The 26,005-nt window shown below is 35.6% G+C and overlaps 1 protein-coding gene across 2 annotated transcripts in view; it reads left to right on the top strand.

Annotated features, from left to right (window-relative positions):
• CPA3 (carboxypeptidase A3) overlaps positions 1–25,120 on the top strand; it is a 30,831-nt gene extending 5,711 nt beyond the window's left edge. The window contains exons 4-11 of one of the 2 annotated variants that reach the window (XM_082749781.1): positions 6,791–6,893; positions 7,053–7,154; positions 8,143–8,244; positions 9,559–9,669; positions 10,607–10,697; positions 11,930–12,132; positions 13,963–14,047; positions 24,545–25,120. In XM_082749781.1, coding sequence (XP_082605907.1) covers positions 6,791–6,893; positions 7,053–7,154; positions 8,143–8,244; positions 9,559–9,669; positions 10,607–10,697; positions 11,930–12,132; positions 13,963–14,047; positions 24,545–24,732 — 985 coding nt within the window. In that variant the 3' untranslated portion in view covers positions 24,733–25,120. The remainder of the gene's footprint in view (positions 1–6,790; positions 6,894–7,052; positions 7,155–8,142; positions 8,245–9,558; positions 9,670–10,606; positions 10,698–11,929; positions 12,133–13,962; positions 14,048–24,544) is intronic. The other variant, XM_082749782.1, reaches the window with a different exon arrangement.
• The last annotated feature ends 885 nt before the right edge of the window (positions 25,121–26,005 follow it).

Raw genomic sequence — 26,005 nt, forward strand, 5'->3', positions numbered from 1 at the left:
CCACTCCCCCTGCTGGTGTTTCCTCTGTCACTGTGTCCCTCTGTCAAATAAATATAATCTTTAAAAATATAGATATATATATAGCATGTTTGCTCCATTTTTATTTACAATTTTACAAAATCATAAAAGACCAAATAAAACAAATAATACCTATATACCAACAAACCTGAACAGACTTGTAAATAGACTTCTAAAAAAAGCACACCTAAGGGGCATCTGGGTGGCTCAGTTAGTTAAGTGACTGCCTTCGACTCAGGTCATGATCCTGGGGTCCTGGCATTGAGTCCCACATTGGGCTCCCCTTGCTCTGTGGGGAGTCTGCTTCTTTCTCTCCCTGCCATTTCCCCTGCTTGTACTCTCTCTGTCAAATAAACAAATAAAATCAAGAAAGAAAGAGAGAAGGAAGGAAGGAAGGAAGGAAGGAAGGAAGGAAGGAAGGAAGGAAGGAAGGAAAAAGAAAGAAAGAAAGAAAGAAAGAAAGAAAGAAAGAAAGAAAGAAAGAAAGAAAGAAAGAAAGAATCTATTGGAGTGATTCTATAGGAGCAGACACCATATTTAGATTCAGTAGTTAAAAACCCCAGTGCTTTTACCAATTCTTTTACACATTTTAGATTATCTTTTCTTTGATCAAAAGTTAAAATTAAAAAAAAAAAGTTAAAATTAGAAAATAAGGAATTATTAATGAAAGGTAATTCAAAAAGCAACTACTAATATAAATGGTACAACACAAATAAAGCAAAACAAGTTATACAATTAAGTGAAATCTTGGGGTGCCTGGGTGTCTCAGTGGGTTAAAACCTCTGCCTTCACTCAAATCAAGATCCCAGGGTCCTGGAATCAAGCCCTACATCGGGCTCTCTGCTCAGCAGGGAGCCTGCTTCCCCCATCCCCCCCATCTCTCTCTGTCTGCCTTTCTGCCTGGGTCCAGTCCCATCTAAACTACATGTTAGTTATTTAAACAACGATAATTTACTTAACTTCTCTTCACCTCATTTTCTTCATCTCTAAAATAGAGGTTTCATGAAGATTGGCTGGGACAATAAAATCATCCTTTGCCTGGTTCCTCTCCTTTACTAATGCAAGTGAGGGAAAGACCACTTATACATGTATTTATATGAGCACACACATACATTCACACATACACACTCTACAACAGAGGATAACTAGGGGCTATCACTAGATGCTCCCTTTCCCTCCTAGTGAGTAAATTAGTGCCTTAAAGTTTATTATCCAACACAGAGGTGTGCCTCAAATGTTAGGAAATCCATGTCAGTTAATGCCAAGTTGAATACATAGTAACCCAGTTAGGGAGTAATTTCGGACAAATGGGATCTTGTGGAAACCTGAACTCACACTTTTTGAGTAGCCCCTATCCTGCTGGAATGTGGCCATATAAGAGGGGAGGCAATCCAGACCTCTAGATTATAAGATACCATAAAAAGGACTTCGCATCCCTAAAACATGCTTCCCTATCTCTCTCTCTCTCTCTCTCTCTCTCACACACACACACACACACAGCCTATGGCTGTCACATACATTGGTCTACCATTCTCCATTTCTTTGTTACTCTTTAAAAAGCAACAGAAGAAGCCCTGAAATTGTCAAAAAAAAGAACTCATCTTGCCTCTTCTCTGAGCTTCTTATCTACTTCCTGAGCTTGTGACACAGTCTTCTAGGAGAGCTGGTCAACGGGGAGAACTTTGCACAATACTCAGTAGTCTAAGAAGACTACAGGTCTGAGGGCAATTCCCAGAGATTTCACTCCTTGTCATTGGGAGCATCATTGTAAATGGCTCACAGCTGGAATACTGAAATCAGACCCCTCTAAGTTCAAATCCCAACATCTGTATTTTAACAGTTGTGTCAACTTTGGAAACCTCTCCCTAACCTTTGGGGGTGATAATGGTACCCAATTAATAGTGACAATGTGAAGATCAAATAATAAAATCATCACATCATAGTGGTGATGTGAAGATCAAATCAAATAATAAAGATGATGTGAAGATCAAATAATAAATACCAGGCTGTGCTGAATGCCTGGCAATAAGAAAGGTTCAACAAACATTAGTCATTTATATCATTAAATCCTCAATGATAATTATCTATCCTTCCATCTACATTTAGGAATTTCTTTAACAAATTAAGCAAATCTTGGAACGCTAAAATAATATTTGGGAAAAAGTAATTTGGTTTCATCTGCTTAAGCCTAACTGCTGTTTAGTGGAGGGGCTCATGAAAATAACATCTGGCCCTAGTTTTTAATTTCCAGCCTTAGGCTTAATTTCCAGTCCTTATCAGCAACAATCTGGCACCATTCTGATGTCCTCATGCAGCTGCTTTATGGAAAGGTCGTATTTTAGCTCACATGATTTTCTTTTGCTGCTGTTACCACAAGAGCTAAATTGATATACGTAAGTCTAAAATATTCTTAGATACGAGCTTCCTGTGATTAATTAATACTGCTTTATGTTATGAATCAACCTCTGGAACCATAAAATTTCTCTTTTGCTTCGTTCCTCTTCTATAAATGCAGGTAGAGCAAAAGCCTCATACACTTTTTAGAACTTAGAACAATTAATTAAAGGAATTCATTATGTCTATAGTGACCACCCAAAATATAATTTCTAACCCTCTCAGGCTTCATGAGTTTTAGGGCAACATGTCACAGTTGATTCCAAATCTGGTGTCATAATTTTTCTTCTGAGAAATCCCAGGTTCATCATAAGTCAAAAAGCCAAGCATACAGTGAATTAGATATAATGTGCATAATAATGTGTTTGTCAGTAATGTTAATGGGAATCAATATTCATGAGTAGTACTTGGTGTCATGTGCTAAATAAACTCTAATTAGAAGTATACCTCATTTATCGTCTGTCTCCAAACTCAGATCAGTCAATCAGCAAGAAAAAACCGACAAGTAGAGTGGATGCTACAGTGTCACAGTTCATTATCGTTAAGAAACTGAAGATATCAGAGTCAAACAACTACATACCACCAAAGCCTGGTTAAAGACATGTTAAGTCTGTGAAGTGGTTGTCAATTTTGTGACTCAACTTCACTTCAGCTTCATTGGGCACCTGTGGCTTGCTAATCACTTCCCACATTTCAAATCATTTCATCCTCACCACACTCCTGGCTGTTATGTTTGGTTCCATTGTAAAAGCGAGTAAACTGAGGCTGAGAGAGAGGGTTAACCCACCGAAGATCACATAAAGTATTAAGCCAAAATGGGGTTGGAATCCAAGAATGACCACAGAGCCTCTTTTCACCAGGTCACTACTTCCTTTTATGGTTGGGCTCATGGAGGTGAAAAAGTGCATGATACTGTCCTAATTTATTAGAATGCATGTTTAAAAATAGACAGTATCTTCCTACATAGGACTTATTGCTAACAGAAGGAAAATACATATGAATTTCATAAACAATAGTAACACCTTTTTTTATAAGAAATCATTTGGAACTATGATAATCCAAATAAGGAAACTATTCAAGTACAACTTAAAACAATTCTTGATTTTAAATATTTCATGAAATATTTCTATTATAAGCCATCACTCTCTATCCTGAAAAACAAGGTACAGTAAATACTACAGTTTAATTTGGTTGAGGAATTACCATTACTAACAGAAATTTTCACACTGTGCTTTAAAAGAATGACATCCTTAAGAGCTATTCACATTATTAAAATATGCTAGGTCATTTGGATTTACACCAAGTGATACCTATGTTTGCTAAATCCTTCTGTTGATATAGTTTATTTTCCTCTTTTTGCTATTAGCTATCTCCTAATGATAGCATGCTGCTTTCTACAAGTTATTTTACCTATGTCCAATGTATTCCTTATAGATCAAATAAGCTTTCTATAATTACATCTAAAATAAGATGAATGAAGCTTTTTGTGAGGGTGTTTATTAATCTCTGATGATTACAACATTACATATAACATACTAAGGAATCTAAAACTAAAATTCAATGCAACTAGATACCAACAGACAATAATAATTTGATCATATGGAAAAATACCACTATATTAGTCTCAAAAGGCAATCAACATTATATGTAGTGGTGAAAGACTGGTTTTCTTGTTAAAAGCAGGAAAAAAATAGAATGCCCTCTTTCACCATTACTACTTTCCATTGTTCAGGAGGTTTAACCAATGCACTAAAGCAAGGGGAAAAATGGTTATTGGAATAAAAAAAAGTAGAAAGTATTATTTTTTATAAAAGAAATAACTACCTCAACAAATGAATGGATAAAGAAGATGTAATATATAGATATATAGATATATATACATACACAATGGAATACTATGCAGCCATCAAAAGAAATGAAATCTTGCCATTTGCAATGATGTGGATGGAATTAGAGGGCATTGTGCTGAGCAAAATAAGTTAATCAGAGAAAGACGATTATCATATGATCTCCCTGATATAAGAAATTTGAGAGTCAGGGTGGGAGATTTGGAGGGTAGTGAAGGAAAAAATAAAACAAGATGTGATCAGGAGGGAGACAAACCATAAGAGACTCTTAATCTTACAAAACAAAATGAGGGTTGCCAGGGAGGGGAGGCAGGAGAGGGTGGTTGGGTTATGGATATTGGGGAGGGTAAGTGCTAGGGTGAGTGCTGTGAAGTTGTAAGCCTGATGATTCACAAACCTGTACCCCTGGGGCAAAAAATAAATTATATGTTAATAAAAATAATTAATAAAAAAGAAGAAATAACTACCCCAAAACCCTAAAAAAAAAAAAAACCCCTAAAGCCATAGCTAAAAAATTCTCAGAAGTGAAAAGATCATTTTTAACTAATAAGGTGGCTAACAGATAAGTGTAACTAAAGCAATGTTTTTTTAATTATATGAATAGCTAGTTCAAATGGTTAGTAAGAAAAAAAGCCACTCATAAGACTAATAAAAATATATGAATAAACAAAATATACAAAATTTTACTGAAGAATCAAGAAGACAGTTTTATTATGGTCCATAATTAATAAGGATCCTCTCAAAAAAAAGAAGGTTCATCTCAAATTTATTCCTAATTTAATACAGTTCTAATGAAAAGCCTATATTTTTCTAATAATTCTAATCACTTCTAAAATGATTCTGACCAAATATTTATTAATAACAGGAAAACTTGGAAACAAGAATAAGGAGAGAGACACTACATTAAACATTAAAATTCAATATTAAAACTATAATTAAATATGGTTTGGTTCTTATGTAACAGTAGGAAAACAGGCCAGTGGAGCACAACAGAAAATCCCCAAACAGACAAAACATACAAAAATATTTGAGTACATATGAGATGACAATGGCATTTCTGAACCATAAATCTTAAAGTCAAGCAAAGTTGCATTCAAACTCCCAACCCCAACATACACAAATTATGGGTATTTAAGTTTTCTAAGCAACAATGTCCCATCTGTAAAATGGTGCTAATATTAATAAGATAAAAACAAAACAATGTATGTGAAGCAGGACCTGACCCATAAGAAACAATGGATGTTCAAGTGAAAATGTCAGGTAGGCATGGGAGAAGAGCTAGAAGCATGGGAGGTTCAGGAGAGAGTCCAGAACTGGAAATACAAATGTTGGCAACCATTACAGCCATGGAATTCAATGAAATAAGATAAGATAACTCAGGAATAGAGATAAAAATAGAGAAGAGGGTAGAGGTATAAGAGTTCTGGGTCCCCAATTAGCCTCCAACAATTCTTCCTGTCTCTTATCTCACTCTCTCCAAATCAAACTATTTTCTAGCTCTGTAACTTTGGACAAGTTATTTAAACACTTTGTGTCTCAGTTTTCTCATCTATAAAATGAGGATAATAATTTCATGTGACGATTGAAGAGTTAATGTACATAAGGTACATAATGTACATAATATACATAAGGTTTAGAGCAATGACTGGGACATGATAAGTAAGTACTTACTATGACAGTTATTCAAGTTTCTCCCACCTCTCAAAGCATCAAGTGATATGGGATGGTTAGTAAATTTGTACCTAAGAATATCCACTATTACCTGTGTTGTGTGTATGTGAATGTGTGTATGTTTGAAGAATGCTGGAGAATGACTATAGATCAATGCTGACCAACAGTAGTATAATGCAAGCCCTATGTGTAATTTTAAACATTCTAGTAGCCACATTAAAAAAGTTAAAAAGCAACAGGCAAATTACTTTTAGCAATATAGTATAACCCAATATTATTACTTCAAAATATTATTTCAACACATAATGAATATAAAACTCATTAGTGAGATGTTTTACATAATTTTTTATAAAAAGTCTTCATAATGTAGTATACATCTGACATAACAGCAACCTCTTTTTTGGACAACCCCTATTCTAAATGCTCCATAGCAATGTGTGGTTAGACTACCACACTGAACAACTCAGCTCTAGATAAATGGGAAGTTTAAAAAAAAAAAAAAAGATTTTATTTATTTATTTGACAGAGAGACAGAGCGAGACAGGGAACACAGCAGAGGGATTGGGAGAGAGAAAAGCAGGCTCCTTGCTCTGCGGGGAGGGGCTCAATCCCAGGACCGTGGGATCATGACCTGAGCTAAAGGCAGACACTCAACGACTGAGCCACCCAGGAGCCCCAAATGGAAAGTTCTGAAGCCAGACACATGACATATCTAAAAGAGATGGTTAGAGAATAATGAAGAAACAGGGCAAACTTGATCTAAGATAGAGAAGAAGGAAGAGAAAATTTCTGTAAATGAGAGATAACTGGTTTTTTTTTCCTCCAATAAATGTGTATTTTATCATTCCCCTGTCAAACAGAATCTTGATTCATGATCTGCAAGAAGAGATTGAGAAACAGTTTGATGTTAAAGAAGATATCCCAAGCAGGCACAGTTATGCAAAATACAATAACTGGAATAAGGTACAGTATACTTCAAAAAAAAAAAAAACTTCAAAAAACAAAACAAAACAAAACAAAAAAACTATAACCCTTAACATTTGTTCTCATTTAGTTTTTTTTTTAGTTTTTTTTTTTTTTTTTTTTTTATTCTAATTCCTCAAAATTGGTTTTGTTCTCAAGATTATTGCTTGGACTGAAAAAATGGTGCATAAGCATCCTGAAATGGTCTCTCGTATTAAAATTGGAACCACTGTTGAAGATAATCCACTGTATGTTCTCAAGGTAAAAATAATTCAAGAGCTACTGATTCTTATTATTTTGGGAAAATATTAACTTAAAAGTTACTTTGTGACCCAACTAGTGAATTCTGAGGCAATAAAAACTTTATATTTTTCTGAAGAACATATAGAAGTGATAGGTGGTTTTAGGTAGTACCAATAAAGTCCCTGAATAAACCATTTGTGGGACACAAATCAGACAAATCTCTTATCCCATATCTTTATTAGAAGAGTTTATGATGTCCCTGATAGATAAAAGTTTTCCATCCATTAAAATTGAGTGAAGCTAGTGATTAAATGTCATGAAGAAAAGAGAATTTTAAGTATCACAGAATCACAGGATCCTGGAAGAGTATGTAAGCCATTTCAACCCTATGTTGACAGGGAATTCCCTTCTCTAATGGAGCTGACAATTACTGTTCAGCTGCTGCTGGATTTTTCTACATCCAAAGACACTCTTCCCTGAAACATGCCCTTAATAACTGAGAAGTCCTTCCTTACCCTGAATTGCCATCTATTTATTCTAAGTACCCAAACAAAACAAATCTAAATTCTCCTCAAAATGATAGTTCTTCAAATATCCAGCCACTGTTCCTCCTCCCTACTGCAAACACAACTATAAAATCTAAATGTCCCATTTATGAAGCCAGAAAAATAAAAGGAAATGGCAGAAACAGAAACAACACATAATCTATTTCTCAGACCGAAGGATGTTAACAATAAAATAAGAAAACAATATACTACGATTTTTTAAAAACCCTAAAAGCAACTCTGATACTAGGAAAATTTTTTGAAAAAATAGACTATGTGATAGATTATGAATTATGTATAGACATTTAAGGATATGTGCCATCGTCCTCCCTGAGAACAATATGTGCATATGCAGTTATTCAACAGAAGACAGGGAAAAGAATTGCTTTGAGCATAAGAGTTACTGGACAACAAAGGATCAATGTGTGACAAAATAATATCTCAAGTTTATTTTTAAATAGATTGGGAAAAGGGATGAAAGAAGAAAGGCTATCTTTATGGATTGTGGCATTCATGCACGAGAATGGATCTCCCCAGCATTCTGCCAGTGGTTTGTCTATCAGGTAAGTGAATCGGAACACTCATCCAATTCTCCTTTGATTGTCAAATCTCCAGCCCTTCACTGTGTGGCAACACCCCTTTCCAAATGAGTGCAATTCCACTTAACTGGAAGGGTTCACATTCGGTGCTGTCAGGAAATAAATGCTCTGGATTTTACTCATTGTTGGGGTTTTTATAAAATTGACACCTTCCTTCAAACTTCTTGAATTTCAGCTGACAGTTTACAAAACTAAAAGAATTTTTTGAGGTTATGATATGGTTTCTCCTATACTGAAGTACAGACAATCTGAAGCTACCTTCATATTACAACCTATAATCTTAGCCTTTCTTCAGTGAGCTCAAAGCAGAGACCTCGAGTTCCTGTTCAGATCTTTAACTGGCCAATCACACACTTGGAATTTTCATACTTAATTCCCTCTCCAAGGGAAAAACAACTCATCCTTTTTAAAGGTAAATCCAGCTTATGAGTTGTTCCTCTCATTCTGTTCTATTCTGATTCTTACCATCTTTTAAATTTCTCTTTCATGCCAGCTTTTGCAAACAACATGCTGATGTGATACGCATGACAATGGCTCTCTGGGCATGGATGCTTTAACTAGGAATGAATCTGCCAGTAGAACTGATTTATCCCTGCAGTTGTTTTAGCTCTTCCAGCTGAGGGCCAAGAGTTCCCCTTACTCAACCTATAAAGAAATACATGTGACAGGGCTACAAGAAATGCCCTGGCTCTGGAACAAATGTACCTGGAAGAGATTTTCCAAGAATGAGAGAGATTTTAGGCAGCCATAGGAAGTACAGATAATTCCAGAAATATCAGTCTGTTGGGAGAAAAGGAGTTGATTGGTCAATCTAAATGCTTGAGTTTTTTTTATTAATCAAGCATTTTTCTTTAATCCTATTTATAATTAATTTATAAATAATCTCCAATATTTACATATTTCTATGCTTACAAACTCAATCTTTATTTACCTAAAGGATGTGAGGGGTAGAATCTATTTAAATCAAAGTGTATGTCTAATTTTTGACTTGGCTCTGTTCTTCCTATATAACATATCTTGCATACTATACGTGGAATGCTACAGTCTTGACAATTAAATGATCCTTTAAAGAATGGTCAGTTCAATTATTTTCACTAGTCTGAATAAGTAACTTTTATATGGGTCACTTATTTTTATGCTATTTGGAGGAAATATGTTTGAAATCACGTAACACTGGGCAAATGGCCAAAGCGGTGGTAGTTATTACTATTATAGCCACAGCTTTCCACATGGTGGTGAACTTTCCACCAATAGCTTAATTTTTTCCTATTCTTATAGGCAGCCAAAACTTATGGAAAAAATAAAATTATGACCAAACTCCTGGACCGAATGAATTTTTATGTTCTTCCTGTATTCAATGTTGATGGATATATTTGGTCATGGACACAGGTAAGAGACCATAATCTCTTGTTTGCATTTGGACAATATAGTATTTACTGACTTTAATGCACACTGTTTGTTATGCATTAAGTTTAAGGTTTCAATAACCAGTTAATTCTAATTCAGAAAAATGTAATTTTAAAGAATCTCAATTTCAGACTAAGGCAAGCATGATTTCCTGGTTACATAGGTGTCCTTGAAATAATATGAAATTTCTGCTGCTGAAGCTATTAATGAATAAAAAGAAAAAGAGCAATAATTAACAAAGAAATGTATGTTATATGATATGGAAAAAGCACATTCTACCTAAAAAATAAAAGTCAATTAAAGACATTGTGAACACTGATCTCAAAGCAAAAGGCACTGTATTCCAGTCTATCTGTAACAGAATCTGATGTGGAATAAATGTATCAAAATAAACAAATATATAAAAGAGTGACACAGTTATCTGCCTGTCCTTTAACTAGATCCCTTACTGCCCTATTGTTGCTAAATAACATTAATCCTGAATATTCAGACAGATACTATCACATTCAGTTCTTTCTGAAAATTATGCTCCAACAGTCACAATTTGGCCTGTTTAATACCCGAAATCTATAAATGGTGAAGGATGTAATGAAGTTGAAATTTAAATTACAGGTAATTTCAGAACATTATTCATCACTTTCTAGTACCAAGAACCAATCAACAGTTCTTGAAGTTAATTAAATTATTTTATCAAGGTCTTAGAACAGTAATTTAAAAAAACAATGTTTCTGAAAATATTACAAATTACAGGAAAACAATATATTTTTCTTCATAAAAAGGAGCCTCAGGTTAACTAGGCAGATTTCAAATAATGCTGTGGACACCTGCAGAGAGGGTCTGAAATGATCCTCTGAAATGAAATGAAATTGAAAAATGTAAACTGATCTAGTATAAACACTTAAAGCATTCAATCCTGCAGAACCGCATGTGGAGAAAAAATCGTTCCAAGAACCAAAACTCCAAATGCATCGGCACTGACCTCAACAGGAATTTTAATGTCTCATGGAACTGTAAGTAGTACACTTGATCTCAAGGAAAATAGCTATAAAAGAGTGTTCAGGGGCACCTGGGTGGCTCAGTGGATTAAAGCCTTTGCCTTGGCTCAGATCATGATCCCAGGATCCCAGGATCGAGCTCCACATAGGGCTCTCGGCTTGGCAGGGAGCCTGCTTCCTCCCTCTCTCTCCGCCTGCCTCTCTGGCCTACCTGTGATCTGTCAAATAAATAAATACATAAAATCTTAAAAAAAAAAAAAAAAAAGTGTTCACACAGCAAATTCAGTTAAACCACTGACTTATTTCAGTAAAATATGTATCCCCTGAGTGTTAATTTTATAATCTAAAAAATAAAAGATAATCATCCCTACTTTAGAAATATTATGAATGTTTTGTCATATGGGAGGAAGTGCGGGGGTGGTGTTTATCAAACTATCTCTTACTTAATATATCTAGCTTGCTAAAACTTGGGCACAATCCAGATGCACAAAAATTCAGAATCTGAAGAGAGGTCTCAGGTCCCTCCTCTTCTGGTCTGATAACAGCTGAGAAATACCAGTGGTTAAAACCAGCATACAGATAGTTCTTCAGATGTTTAGTGAAAAGAAACAGCTGGGTCAAAGAACCTGAAAGGTTTAATAGAAATGCAATGATAAGCAGAAGCCTGCTACATCAAATAACACTGTAGTTGTTACAAAAATCTGACTTCATCATTACATACATTCAAGGAGAAATTACCACTACCCCTATTCGTAAATTTTTTTCTTTACCTAACTTGGTTGAAAATACCACCTTAGCTTTTAATTTTATTCTACCACAGTAATTATGATAATAGCAGCTATCACTAAGCAAGAGCTGCCTGATGAAATGGGTTGAAGAAACTCAAAACTCCAAAAAGGTAATTCATACCAGTCCCTAACAAGTTGGAGTGGAACTGGGTTCTGAACTGGAACTGGGTTCTATCTGGCTCCAGGCTCTGGGCTGCTTCTGGTGTACTATTCTTATAATCTTGGGAAACAGAGGCAAAATAAACAAGGCTAAGAATACTCCAGTGGACTGAGTCTGTCACATTCTGAGTTGTGAGTACAAAGTTGATCTGCAATGACTATGACACCAGAGACATTGAGGCAGCCTGTAAACCTGGGAGATAAAATTGTCTAAAACATTTTGTGTGTCCATATCAGAAGAGGCAGGAGCTTTTCTGAGGGGAAGCAGACTGTGATCTCATCCACCCATGTCCACTGCAGCTTTTCCGAACACCAAGAATCCATGTTTGAATACCTATGGAGGCCCAGAACCAGAGTCCGAGAAAGAGACCAAGGCTGTCACTGATTTCATTCGAAGTCACCTGAAATCAATCAAGGCCTATATCACCTTCCACTCCTATTCCCAGATGCTACTGTTTCCCTATGGATATACATCAAAACTGCCAGCTAACCACAAGGACCTGGTATGTAGGAAAAAAAAAAAAAAAACCCCACAGTTACTCACTGACAGACATTGCCACTGACTTTCACAAACAACCCTTCTCTATGAACAACTGCATGAATTGAAAGAATTTCACATTTTAATATCAAAGGAAAAAACTAATAGAGTTTATCTTAAAGTTTACTTTAGAGTTAAAAGTCATAATTCCTAGATTAATCTTTCATGTGATAAAAAGATAGAGACAAAATCTTTCAATGGGATTCTCAGATTAAGCCAGTGGAGAAAAATGTCTAGGCCATCCAGACCAGAATTCCATTACTACTCAGATTGTTATATAAACACTAACCATGGACAAATTATAAAACCACAAGCACCAAAAGTCTAATAGAACAGCAAAGATATCAATTTCTGTCCCTAAAATGCCATATTTAAGAAGATCCATTGTATTTTTATCCTCCTAGTCCACTTGGAAATAATATTAATTCTGTTACTACCCAAAGAAAGAACATTATGAATGTTTGTGAAGTTTCCTCACTGAGAACATACTGTCTTTCAGGAACGAAGATCCACTATGCATCCTTTCCCTTTGTATGAAAACTAATGTGATCATTTTGGCTTAAAACAAATAAAACCTCTGCATATGGGTTCCAGTGCATGACAAGAAGCTGTAGTATGAATATCCATAAAAAGGGGTATTTTTTGCTGTAAAGAAAAGAAATAAAGCAGATAAAGTTCAGTGTCCCAGATCCCATGCAGGGCTGACAAATAGAACAACATTCAGTAAAAGCTATGGCTCCAATACTGCCTCATATTTTTAAAAATAAAAAGAAGTCGCTATTGTCATTTTGATTTCCATCCATTGTATTCAGCACAACAGCATTTAATTTCAGTTGCTGCGGAGATTTGAACCAGTCATTAAAACCATCTGTATATATACAACAAAGAAAATATACAAGCAATATGCGGCCCAGAGTCATTTATTTAGCCAATATAGTTGAGATTCTGAACCCATGAGTCATTAGTTCATGAAAAGCTACAGCAATGCAATTTCAGTCTGCCCTTAGGAAAATGGTATTATGGATTAAAAATACAAATACACACAACAAACCATTCTGAGTAAAGAGTTCTTAAACAGCAACTAAATTAATTAAGAAAAAACTTATCTTTTGGTTATATATATTATACATACGAAGTAAAAATCTTCATTGAGGGTAGTAATATGTTAGTGACTACATTCCATTAAAATTCATTCCAATAATCATTCTCATAGCATGAAACACTAATATATATTAAAGGTCATGAAATACATTCATGTTGGAAGAGAAACTCTAATTTAACAACTATTTTAAAGAAGAGTCAACCACATTTCCTCCCTCAGCATGCTAAAATTCAGTGTGGAAAATGTCCATTGGCAATGTGGCGCCCATAAAAACAAAGGAAGCAGAAGCAGAAGAAACTGACTTTGGAAGAGACAAGTATCTGCAGCCAGAAAGTATATGAGAAGAAGTAGAAAGAATCCTTCTTTCTACTTTTAGAAGGAAAGACAAAAGAAAGAAAGCAGGGAAGGCGGGGGGGGGGGGGGCAATGAGGGAGGGAGAAAGAAGAGAGAAAAGAAAGGATAGAAATCTAAAATGAGATATGACATTACTATATATAACTGATTTCACATTTAGAATTCTTCACAATAACAATATATCTTACCAAAAATAAATTCCTAATTTAACTGTTGATTTTATTTTGATCTTCAGTTGCCAAAATAACCAGTAAAATTTACTTTTTTTTGATTCCCAAACAAATTAATACTGTTTACATAGTTTTCTATCATTCCAACTCTAACTTCCTTTTTCTCCAGGCCAAAGTTGCAAAAATCGGCACTGATGTTCTAGCAACCCGATATGAAACCCGCTACATCTATGGCCCAATAGCATCAACAATCTGTAAGTTTTTCTTATTATTTACTGTGTTATTTTCACTAATTCTTTTTATAAATATTAAAGAAATTTTAGCATTTGTAAATTAGGATTAGAACATCTAGAATTGTTCATTTAAACTTCAGTTTTAATGGATGATTCTGAATTACATGTGAAACTAGGGGATACATTTTGCCCTTTTCGGGGATAAGATTTTTCTTGAAACAAATTATACAAGGTTACAAGGTCAGTAGAAATGGTTAAGTCAAGATGAAGTTTTGGTTTAGAACTAAACCACCCTCCCGTTCCCCACCAACATTTATCCTCACAGGAACTAATGAGAATTAGTTGAAGCAAACTCTATAATTTTTGTCGTTGTTGTTGTTGTTGTTGTTTAACTGGACAGTCTTCCCCAGCTGCTGATAGGAAAATGGGCTGCAAGTTTCAGCCACTTTGATCATATAAAACCAGTTTCTTGTCCTTCTCATCAGCCCCTTTCTATGGTGTTAAACTGAAATGTGTATGGTGGATTAAGAAAGATGATATAAAGATTCTAGTGCTGTTGCTTTTGTTTTAGTGTCTAAGTACCACTTCTTACTCTTCACTATTTTTAGACTTCTTGTCTTTGTGCATTTTTTTAATTACTGACAGATTTCTGACAAGTCAGGCACTGTGCTTGACCCTTGATTTCACAATCTCATTAATCATCAGAACATCCTATGAGGTAGGTTGTACTTACAACTGGCTAAATTGAGATTTAGTCCTAGGTTTCAAAACCAAAAACCATGATCTTGGCCACTACATATAACGCTTTCTCATTTGGTTTCTTTAGCTAAAATAACCAGGTTTTTCTATTTTTAAGAAATGAAAAGAAATTCATTTGATTTTTCACCGAAGACCATTAATTCAGGCCTTGGGAAATAAAATCATTTGTTCTCTTATAGCAAGATCCCACTGATCTTAGTTTGCAAACACTTCAGTAAAAATTGCCTTTTCTCCAAATCATTTTGCAGTTTCAATTCTTAGAACTGAAGAATGGAAATTTCCCAAAGAACTGCTTACAAAACCTTAACTTCCTAACAAAACTTAATTCCTCAAAAGCAAGGATTACACTTCAGATCTCTTCTCAGATCACAAAATACCTAGCACAGTGCAAGGCATGGAACAATAGCAGAATTCCCATAAACTTGCTCGATTAAAATAGCACCCTGACTGATCCAAAAAGAATGAATGTGGATTGAAACCATAAGACTGAACTCGATTTAGCCTGCATCACTCTTCAGAGCCAGGACATCCAATATTTTTAGTATGAAGACTGCTGTTTAACCTTTAAACATTTATAAAAGGTTTTATTTATTTATTTATTCATTTGAGATAGAGAAAGTGTGTGAGAGAGAAAGAGAGTAAGAGTCGGGTGGAGCCAGGGGGAGAAGCAGACTCCCGGCTGAGCAGGGAACCTGACTTGGGGCTAGATCCCAGGACTCTGGGATCATGACTTGAGCCAAAGGCAGACGCTTAACTGACACAGACACCTAGGTGTAACCTTTAAACATTTCATGAGCAACCCACCACCACCAAACATATATACTTATTTCCATTACCCTTTTTAAATTCATGGATTGAAGAAAAGAAATACGTATGTGTGAATCCATGGACTCTTTGCAGTAATTCTACCTGGCCTGGCCACACCTTATAAAATACTTCCCCAACCCAAGCTAAAAGTATAATCTAGGAATTAAGGTCTATACCCTCAATAATTGCTAGTTGCTATGCTATCATATTGGAAGTTCCTTTGGTGGAATTAGAAAAATGATCAAAAAACCAGACAAGTCCCATTCCCAGAGAACATTCATCAGCAATCACCTATCAACTAGTCATTATTAAAAGGCTGAAGAGAAAGTACAGTGACACAATCATTCACCAATATCAATTCAAATCTCTTGTTGCAACATAGCCATGCTAGCAATTAATTACACATACGAGTGGATGAAAATGGGATTTCAAAAAAGATGATATACTCAGCTATGTTAGGTGGACCAAAAGTGGGCAAAGAATGATAGGACAAACTAGAACATCAGTTTAAAATGGCCGCCTACTTAGTGAATATTGAGAATTGCAGTACCAGACAAGCTAGATGTTCTTTCTTGACAGCAAAGAACAAAGGGTTCCAAACGGGAGCACACTTTGCAAATGGCAACTAGAACATCAAAGGATTATTGCTCCTACACTTTCCACACAAATATATGTAATGTACATTTACATATATATGCAAATTTTGAGCACACTAAAGCTATGCATGGCATTGTATCAGTCAATTTAATGAGCAAGAATTTATGGAATGCCTCTTTCACAGCCCAGAACTTTGGAGCTTTGAGAGGTAGGTTAGAAGAATTAAGATAAAATAACTGCTCTCAAGGAGTTACATTCTAACTAGGATAAAGACAGGCAAAAATACCATGGCCCCAAGTCATCACGTATCACTTTCAAAATGGGAGGATAAGGTGAAGAGGAATTACATTCTGTACAACTGTGTAACCGTATCTTAAATTTTTTTAGTTATATTAAAAGATTTTTTAAAGAAATGCAGATTTAGAAAAAATTGCCTCTTCCATATAGGGCTAGAGCAGCTTGTTTAAATTTTTTAGGAGTGACTTCTTTAATAAAGTACCTGATTGAATTAATCAACCATTCATGAGAAGCAGAGGGTAACAAAGTGTTAACTTGGTAAGAACAGAAAATAAGGGCACCCCACAATTAAAATTTAGTCATTCTAACACCCTGGTTGTCACTTTAAAAAGTCCTAGGACTCAGGGAAAGCATTAATAGCATTTGCTAGTGGTTTTCTCTCTTTAATTTGATGGAAACCAAAGAAAGGGCTAAGAAACATTTTTAAACGCAAATTATGGAGAGAGCTCTCACCTCCAGAAAAAATAAGTTTGCAATTTGAACCTAAGAAGCAAATATAACCAATAAATAAAAATCATAAAATTTGAAACCAGGAGGAAATCTAGGAGATGATCTAATTCAAGGTTCTTAATCCTGACTTACCATCAGAATCATCTGAGCTTTTAAAATATGTGGATGATTAGACCCCACCCCCCAAAATTCTTATTTCATTAGTTTGTGGTGTGGGCCAGTCACCTGCATTTTTTTTTAAATGCCCAAAGTGATTCAAAGATGAAACTAGGTTTGAGGGCACGCAGGTGGCTTAGTCATTAAGCATCTGCCTTTTGATCAGGTCATAATCCTGCGGTCCTGGGATCAAGCCCCACATTGAGCCCCACATCAAGAGCCGCACAGGAAGCCTGCTTCTCCCTCTCCCACTTACCCTGCCTGTGTTCCCTCTCTCACTGTCTCTCTCTGTGAGAGAAAAAAAAAAAAAAAGATGAAACTAGGATTGAGAACCAGTGGTCTAAACTTAATCCCTCTTTCATAGACTATAAAAATAAGATAAAGAAGGATTTGATCAATTTGGGGAAAAATAGGAACAAAGATTAGCATTCCAGACCAAAGTCAACTACTTTGCCACAAAGCAACAATATTTAGATGACACAAAAACTGATGTAACAGGTTGTGAAATGTTTACATTTGTATATTGGTGACCTATCCAATCCTTTATTATCTTAGAAATAACAGAACATAGTACCTACTTAGAAAGAACAGTTCACTGAATTGATAGGGATAGATAGCTTGCATCATTAATATCATCCACCTTGTGTCATATCATAAATTAAATAGTTAATTTCAATGTGCCTTTCTTGTTGCCTTCCCTACACACCAAATTGCTAAATCTGTTCCTATATCTCAACCCCGTACTGTTTTCCACACTCTGTACCACTTCCACATTTTGAAAAAGAAAAAATCAAGACCTCACATTTGTAGCTCACAACACCCAATCTCTATCTACTAAGACATTCAAGCTGAGATTATATTAAGGAGCCATAAAAATGCAAAGAAAATATTTCAATTTATGCCCACATACCTCTAGCTTAGCTCTTGCTTCAAAAAGAAATTTCACTTAGTATTGACATAAAAGTGCCGGTTATTATGTTTAATGCATGTCAATAACACTTTTTTTGAAAAACAAATGTTAAGCCACCAGCATTATGTTATGTAGATTCCTGTGGACTGAAGCCAGATTCCCAGTTTGGTTCAGTTTTATTTTTACTTGTTTTGATTTTATTACAGTAAGTTCCTTGCACCTAACATGCCTTGAAAGGCACAGAATTTTTTTCAATGACAATATATTAAGAAAATGATGTCAACAACAAAAAGTTATCTTGTAGAAATCAAAGAAGAGTTTTTATTGGGAGGACTATAGACTGACATACAGTAGGTAGTATAGTACAATGGTTAATAGCACAAACCCTAAAGACATGCAGCTTGGGTTTGATTCCTGACTCAACCTTTACTAGCTAATGTTTTTGAGCAAACTGTTCAATCCCCGTGGGCCTAAATTTCCTCTTCTGTAAAACAAGCAACTGGGGGGCTCCTGGGGGGCTCAGTGGGTTAAAGCCTCTGACTTCGGCTCAGGCCATGATCCCAGGGTCCTGGGATCGAGCCCCACATCGGGCTCTCTGCTCGGTAGGGAGCCTGCTTCCTCCTCTCTCTCTGCCTGCCTCTCTGCCTACTTGTGATCTGTCGGTCAAATAAATAAATAAATAAAATCTTAAAAAACAAACAAACAAACAAACAAACAAAAAATGAGCAACTGGTACTTAAATCCTAAGATTGTGATAGGAATTTGTTAAATGAGTTAACATATGTGAAGCACTAAAAGGGTGCCTGGCATTTAGCAAGTGGCTATTATATTTTATAAATATATACGGGGCACTTGGGTGGCTCACTGGGTTAAGCCTCTGCCTTTGGCTCAGGTCATAATCTCAGGATCCTGGGATCAAGTCCTGCATCAGGCTCTCTGCTCAGCAGGGAGCCTGCCTCCCCCCCCCCCTCTGCCTGCCTCTCTGCCTATTTGTGGTCTCTGTCAAATAAATAAATAAATTTTTTTTAATTAAATAAATATATATACATACACACACAAATATTTTAGTAGGTTTAGCTGTAGATAAAAAGCTAAGTATCATGTTCAAAAAAGTTCTATAAACATGTATTCTTACAAGTAAAAAGCTCTCCATTTTGCATTTATTTTATGCCTTATATAGTTTTTGTTTGCAAAGTTAAGGTTTTGAAGATACAAAAAGTGGTATCAAGAAAGAAAATGTAGGGGTGCCTGGGTGGCTCAGTCATTAAGCGGCTGCCTTTGGCTCAGGTCATGATCTCAGGTTCCTGGGATGGAGCCCTGCAATGGGCTCCCAGGAAACCTGCTTCTCCTTCTCCCACTCCCTCTGCTTCTGTTCCCTCTCTCACTGTGTCTCTCTCTGTCAAATAAATAAATAAAATCTTTTAAAAAAAGTATTACACTCAATAACATCACACAATTATGAAGAATCACAAATTACATATATTCTCAATAACCACTATTAATTTTAACGAGAAGCTTCACATAAAGCAAATCTGTCAAAGTGATACAGCCATACTCTTTAACTCTTTTAAATCAAAATAGTTTACTTAACTGCAAATGGGGAACTAGGTACAGCTAGAAATTGGCCAAGTTTATTAAAATGCCTAGTAGACTCTAAATCACCATATAAGATATAATTCCTACTTACCTTAACCTTTATTGCTACCAAATTCTTACTTTTATGTGCCTTTTTCTAATGAACTTAAACCCAATTCTAGCTAAAAATGACAGTCTTCCTGATCACTAATACTAATACACTTAGCTCACACATTCCACAATCTCCCTACAACACTGGACCCTGGTGATATCCCTTCTTCCTGACATTCCTTTGCCTTCCTTAAACAATGAACTCTCTTGGGTGCCTGGGTGGCTCAGTGGATTAAGCCTCTGCTTTGGGCCCAGGTCATGGTCTCAGGGTCCTGGGATCAAACCCCACACTGGGCTCTCTGCTCAGCAGGGAGCCTGCTTCCTCTCCCCCTCAACTGCCTGCCTCTCTGCCTACTTGTGATCTCTCTCTGTGTCAAATAAATAAATAAAATCTTTAAGAAAATAACCAATAAACTCTCTTGGATTGCCTCTACCACGTTCTTTTCTACTCTTTCTCTGCTGACTACCTCTAGAAGTAGACATTTAAAAAACAAAAACAAAAACAAAAAAATCACAAAACACAAAACCAGGTACACTACACATATACCACACAGGGCTCTCTTTTCAGTTCCCTCCTCCTCTTTCTTGCTTCTTCCTCATCAGGGAAGGGCTCTCTACCCTTCAGGGTAGAATCCTCATTCGCCACCTGGTGCACCAGGTGGCCAAGCTAGGGGGATCACCTTCCACCCATGTAGTAGTACCTGCAGCAATCAATGGGAAACCAGCTGCACTAGGGGAACCAATCAGTCCAAAATAGCCATGCAGAGATTTTTTTTTTTAAGATTTTATTTATTTGACATACAGAGATCACAAGTAGGCAGAGAGAGAGGAGGAAGCAGGCTCCCCGCTGAGCAGAGAGCCCACAGGGCTCTATTCCAGGATACTGGGATCATGACATGAGCTGAAGGCAGAAGCTTTAACCCACTGAGCCACCCAGGTGTCCTGCCATGCAGAGATTTTAAACACCATATTGTCATTGGAACAATGGAACAAGGCTCAAAAGAAGATGAGGGTCTCATGCTAAATCTAAACAGGAAAGATGACTGCTAAAATAGCTTTCAGTTAAGATTTAAAACTTTAAAAAATGGACAAAATGTCCAGGATACAAGGAAAAATTACTTGTCACAGCAAAAATGAAGATGATCACAGCATGAATGAGAAAAAACAACCAAAAGATGCCAACATTGAGGTTATTTACATGTTAGAATTATCTGATAAGAATTTTGAAGTCGCAATTATAAAAATGCTTCAACAAGTAATTAGATAGCCTTGAAACGTCACAGAAAATCTCACTGAAAAAAGGCAAGATATAAAAGGAACCAAATGGAAATCACAGAACTAGAAAATACAGTAACTTAAATTCTTAAAAACTCACTGGCAGGACTCAATAGCAGAATGAATATATGGAGAGAAGAATCAATTAACTTAAAGGCAGAATAAGAATTCAGGCAAACTGAAGAGAGAAAACCAATTGGAAAAAAAAAAAGATAAGCAAAACTTCAGGAACATGAGATGTAGTAATAAAAGAGCCAACATTCATATCATCAAAGTCTCAGAAGAGGAGAAGGAGAGTGAGAATGGAAAAAATATGTGGAAAAAAAAATAAAAGATTGAAAACATACACCAACATACCAAAAAGCTAAGTGAATGCCAAATAGGATAAACTCAAAGAAATTCACACTGAGTACCTCATAATTAAAATTTTGAAAACGAGAGACAAAGAAAATACTCTCGAAAGCAACCAGAGAGTAACAATCTAGAGGGGAAAAAAGAATTCAAAGGATAGATTTTTCCATTGAAACCATGAAAAACCAAAAGGAAATGACAATATTCTTCAAGTGCTAAAAGAAAAGAACTATCAACCCTTAATTCTATATTCAGCAAAAATATCCTTCAGAAGCAAAGAGGAAATGAAGACCTTCTCAGACAAAGGAAAACTAAGAGAATTAATCACCCAAAGACCTACCCTTTAAAAATGGTTAAAGAAGACTCCCCAAATAACAAAGAAATGTAACAGAAAAAGCCTTAAAAGTGGTAGAAATGAAGCAAGAATGAATTAATGAATGAATGAGTGAATGAACAACTATGTCTTCATGATGGTGGAACCACAAAATATAATTCCATTTGATGTGATCCTTAGTGCATGTACAGAAGTACTCAAGACGATTACGTTTAAAAAGTAGGAAGTAAAAAGAACCTAAATGCAAGTAAGATTTCTATATGTCACTTGACGTGGTAAAACACTGATATCAGCAGATGATAGTAAATTATGTATATTGTAAAATATGTATATTGATTGTAATACCTGGAGCAACCACTAAAAGCTACATGAAGTCATAGACTTAAAAAACTTTATTATAAATACATCAAAATGGGGGCGCCTGGGTGGCTCAGTCGGTTCAGGTCATGATCCCAGAATCAAGAGATCGAGCCCCATGTCCAGCTCCCTGCTGAGTAGGGAAGCCTGCTTCTCCTGTTCCCCCTGCAGTTCCACCTGCTTATGCTCTCTCTCTCCGTGTGTCAAATAAATAAATAAAATCTAAAAAATAAAAATAAATACATCAAAATGGAATCCTTAAAATGTTCATTTATCCAGAAAAAGTAAATAAAAGAAAAATAAAAGAATGAAAGACATATGGAACAAATAAAAATCAAACAATAAGATGGCAGATTTAAGTCATAGCAATAATTTACCTAAAGATATTAAATAAAGACAGATTGGCAGGTGGATTTAAAAAAATGCAATTGAACAATACACTGTGTATGATAAACTCATTTTAAACATAACATAGACGGGTTGAAATTGAAATGCCTAAAAGAGATATGCCATACAAATGTTAATCAAAGGAGAAGTGGCCATATTAATATGATATTCATCTAATATTTAAATATTAAATAAATTTCAGACCAAAGAAATTTGCTAGAAACAAAGAGAGACATTAATAAAGATAAAAGGATCAATCCACCAAGAAAACATAATGATCCTAAATGTGCTCAAGCCAATTTCACCTATAATATTTCTGCCAATACCTGCAAAATTCATTTTTGCAAGCTCCTTCTTAAATGTGGTTGATGCTAAACATCCTTTTGTCTTTCCTCCTTTATCCTCTCTTTTCCCCATCACTATCCTGAGTTCCTATTTGTATTAATTCTGAAATCTCACACTGAAATCTCCTTCATTTTTATCAGATTTTGTGACTCTTCCATTCCAGTGTTTTTGAGATAAAACCCTCAGCACTATTCCTGGTGTAGCGACTCTACACAAGTTCACGTTTTCCTTTCGCAATACCTCCTCACTGGTCTCTACTCTTTCCAGTCCAAGTTACCTGTCCTAAGTGCAGCACTAAAATAACTGTTATTGCCTCCCAAACAAAACACCTTTCCTGATTTATCAGGTTTTCTGAACTTTGCCCACAAACTCTCACTGCGCCATTTGTTCCAGTCCAGCTGGATCCAATGGTCCCTGAAAAGGCCTCCATGCTTTTCTGTCTTTGTAGCTCACTGACCAGAATGCCCTTCTTCCATTTCCATCTAGAAAAATACCTTCCAAGGCTCTCCATCATGAAGGTGGTATTTAACAGGCATTGAGCATGAAATGTCATCCTCCTCATCAGACATACATACTTTTTTTTAATCTTCATAAGAGATTGCACCTTCCTTATGGTACTTACATATTCTGCCCTATCTCTATTGATTTGCATCTTTGACTTATCTCCCCTGAACAGTAAGTTCCCAAAGACACCAATATCATCTTTATCTTTGTACCCTGCAACAGTGCCAAGTAAAGTGCACTGTGCATATTAAACCTTTTTTTTTAAGATTTTATTTATTTATTTGACAGAGAGATCACAAGTATGCAGAGAGGCCGGGGGCGGGGGGGGGGGGGGATAGCCGGGGAGCAGGGGAAGCAGCCCCCTGCTGAGCAGAGCTCCGATACAGGGCTTGATCCCAGGACCCTGAGACCATGACCTGAGCAGAAGGCAGAGGCTTAATCCACTGAGCCACCCAGGCACCCCCATATTAAAGCTTTAATAAATATTTGTTGAATAGTTTAAGACCCAACCTTCTTTCTACCAAAATATTTCTTCCCTCTTTTCTTCATCACAGCTTTGAATTTTTATCATTCAAACCTAAAACATTACTATTAGTTAAACTCTTTATCCGTCCTAGAACATAAATGATTCTATGTACAAGAAAGTAGTTTCATTATTATGCAAAGCAAAATATACATAAATGCATTTATAGTATATATAGGCACTTGTATAAACCTTACATGTACATAATTTATAGATGTCTGTTTAGATTTGCAAATAACATTCTTAGTAAGATCTCATAAATATTGACTTTGAAAAGTTGGGTTAAGAGATTAAATACATCCTTAAAATAACTGATTTAAGCTTTCTTGGTTTTTTAACTATACAAATTGTTTATCCAAGCAACATGAATAGAAAGAAACCTGAAGTATTAGAAAGAATACTTTTATCTAGCTTGTATGCTGAGTTTTCACTGACCAGAGGCCCCTCCTCAGTTGGTTTCCACAGCTGCTTGCCCTTGCCCAGACCACCTCCATCTGCAACACTGTGTGCCCAGGAAACAAAATCAGTTTATAGTACTGACCCAAGCAAAATGTGATTTTGAAAATGCAGCACATATTTAAAATGTGTGGTGGATCCCAAAACCATGATTATATTTTACTCTAACACTTAATACTATGTAGAACACTACTGCTATCCATTACTGCAATTAACTGTACACATAATTATTTTTTACTGCTAATTTTACACCAGTGAATTTCCATTTCAAGAAAAACATTAGCATTTGTTTCTAATTAAATATTTATTGCTTATGTTTTACAGACCCGACATCAGGTTCTTCTTTAGACTGGGCTTACAACCTGGGCATCAAACACACATTTGCCTTTGAACTCCGAGATAAAGGCAAATTTGGTTTTCTCCTTCCAGAGTCTCTGATAAAGCCAACCTGTAAAGAGACCTTGCTAGCTGTTAAATTTATTGCCAAGTATATCCTCAAGCATACTTCCTAAAGAAGTGGCTTCAGTTTGGAATGAGCCAATTAATCCTTTTTTGTGCCTTTTACCAGAAAGTCAATCTTCAATTATCCTGAAATATAAGGTTCCACATTACGTGAACAGGTCCCTCTCTTGGTCACTTAAATCCTATGTTATTTCTTTTTGCTTTTATTTACTCTTAATAGCATCTTAACAAATAGCTTTAAGTGAAAGCTTTCAACTTCCTTTCTTTGCTCCAAATGAAGTTCAAATCCAGCAAAAAGTATATTTTGAGTATTTCAAAACATGATATACAGTTGGTCACAGAAAAGAAATGAGAGCCTTAAGTTTCTCCAGAATCAGATTTTCCATATGGCTTCATCATTTCATGTACTTATATAATAAAATATACTGTATTCCAAAATGCATCTTCTGTTTTTTATATACTCTCTACATTTCTCTATTAGCATTAATAATCAAGCATTAATGTGTCTCATGTGGTCTGTTAATAAGAAATAGTATCTTCGATTCAAAGACATACTTTGCCTGCATATATATTTCTTTTTAATAGAAGGAGACATTGTTTATATCTTTGCAATAGCAAAAGGATGTCCTAACAGGAAATAAAGTGGTTCATATAGAGATGAATCTCAGTGCTTCAAACAATTAATCTCTTAATTGTTCTCTTCAACATGACATACATTAAATTCAAAATAGTTTAATTTATCCTGTCATAATCCAAGGAAACTACCTGCCAAAACATTTCTTGGTAGTTACTGACACAGCCAAGACAGTCTGGTCAGATGTGAGCCCTGCCCTCATAATGGATGGGAAATAAAGTCTGGAAATGTAGTACAAGTGTAAGAGAAAAAGTCATGTTGAGCAAGGACAATCAGAGTAACTTCAAATTTTATATTGCTTATAGTCCTATTGTTTTAAGAGAGAGTTACAAAATATCTCCCCTATCCTGCCTCCAGCACCATGATTTTTCAATACCTCATCATATGACTACAGCAGTATCTACATTCTAGAACGTGAGGGACAAGTAAAGAGTTCTTTGACTTCCTATAAACTGACTTCTCATAACACTGAACAAAATTTTTGAAGATTCTCCATGATCCTGATATACGGGTATACACGTATACAGATAATCTGGGACATTCTTCATTAATCCTATAGGAGGTCCTAAAAAGAAAGAATGCCATCAAATCTACAATGTGGTGAATATTTCTGATAGTTATGATGTAGGTAAAAGTTTCCTGTGCAAATTTTCTAGAGGAAACCAATATAAACTAACAAAATTGCTTTA

Source organism: Mustela nivalis, assembly GCF_964662115.1.
Source record: "Mustela nivalis genome assembly, chromosome: 1".
Taxonomy (NCBI): domain Eukaryota; kingdom Metazoa; phylum Chordata; class Mammalia; order Carnivora; family Mustelidae; genus Mustela; species Mustela nivalis.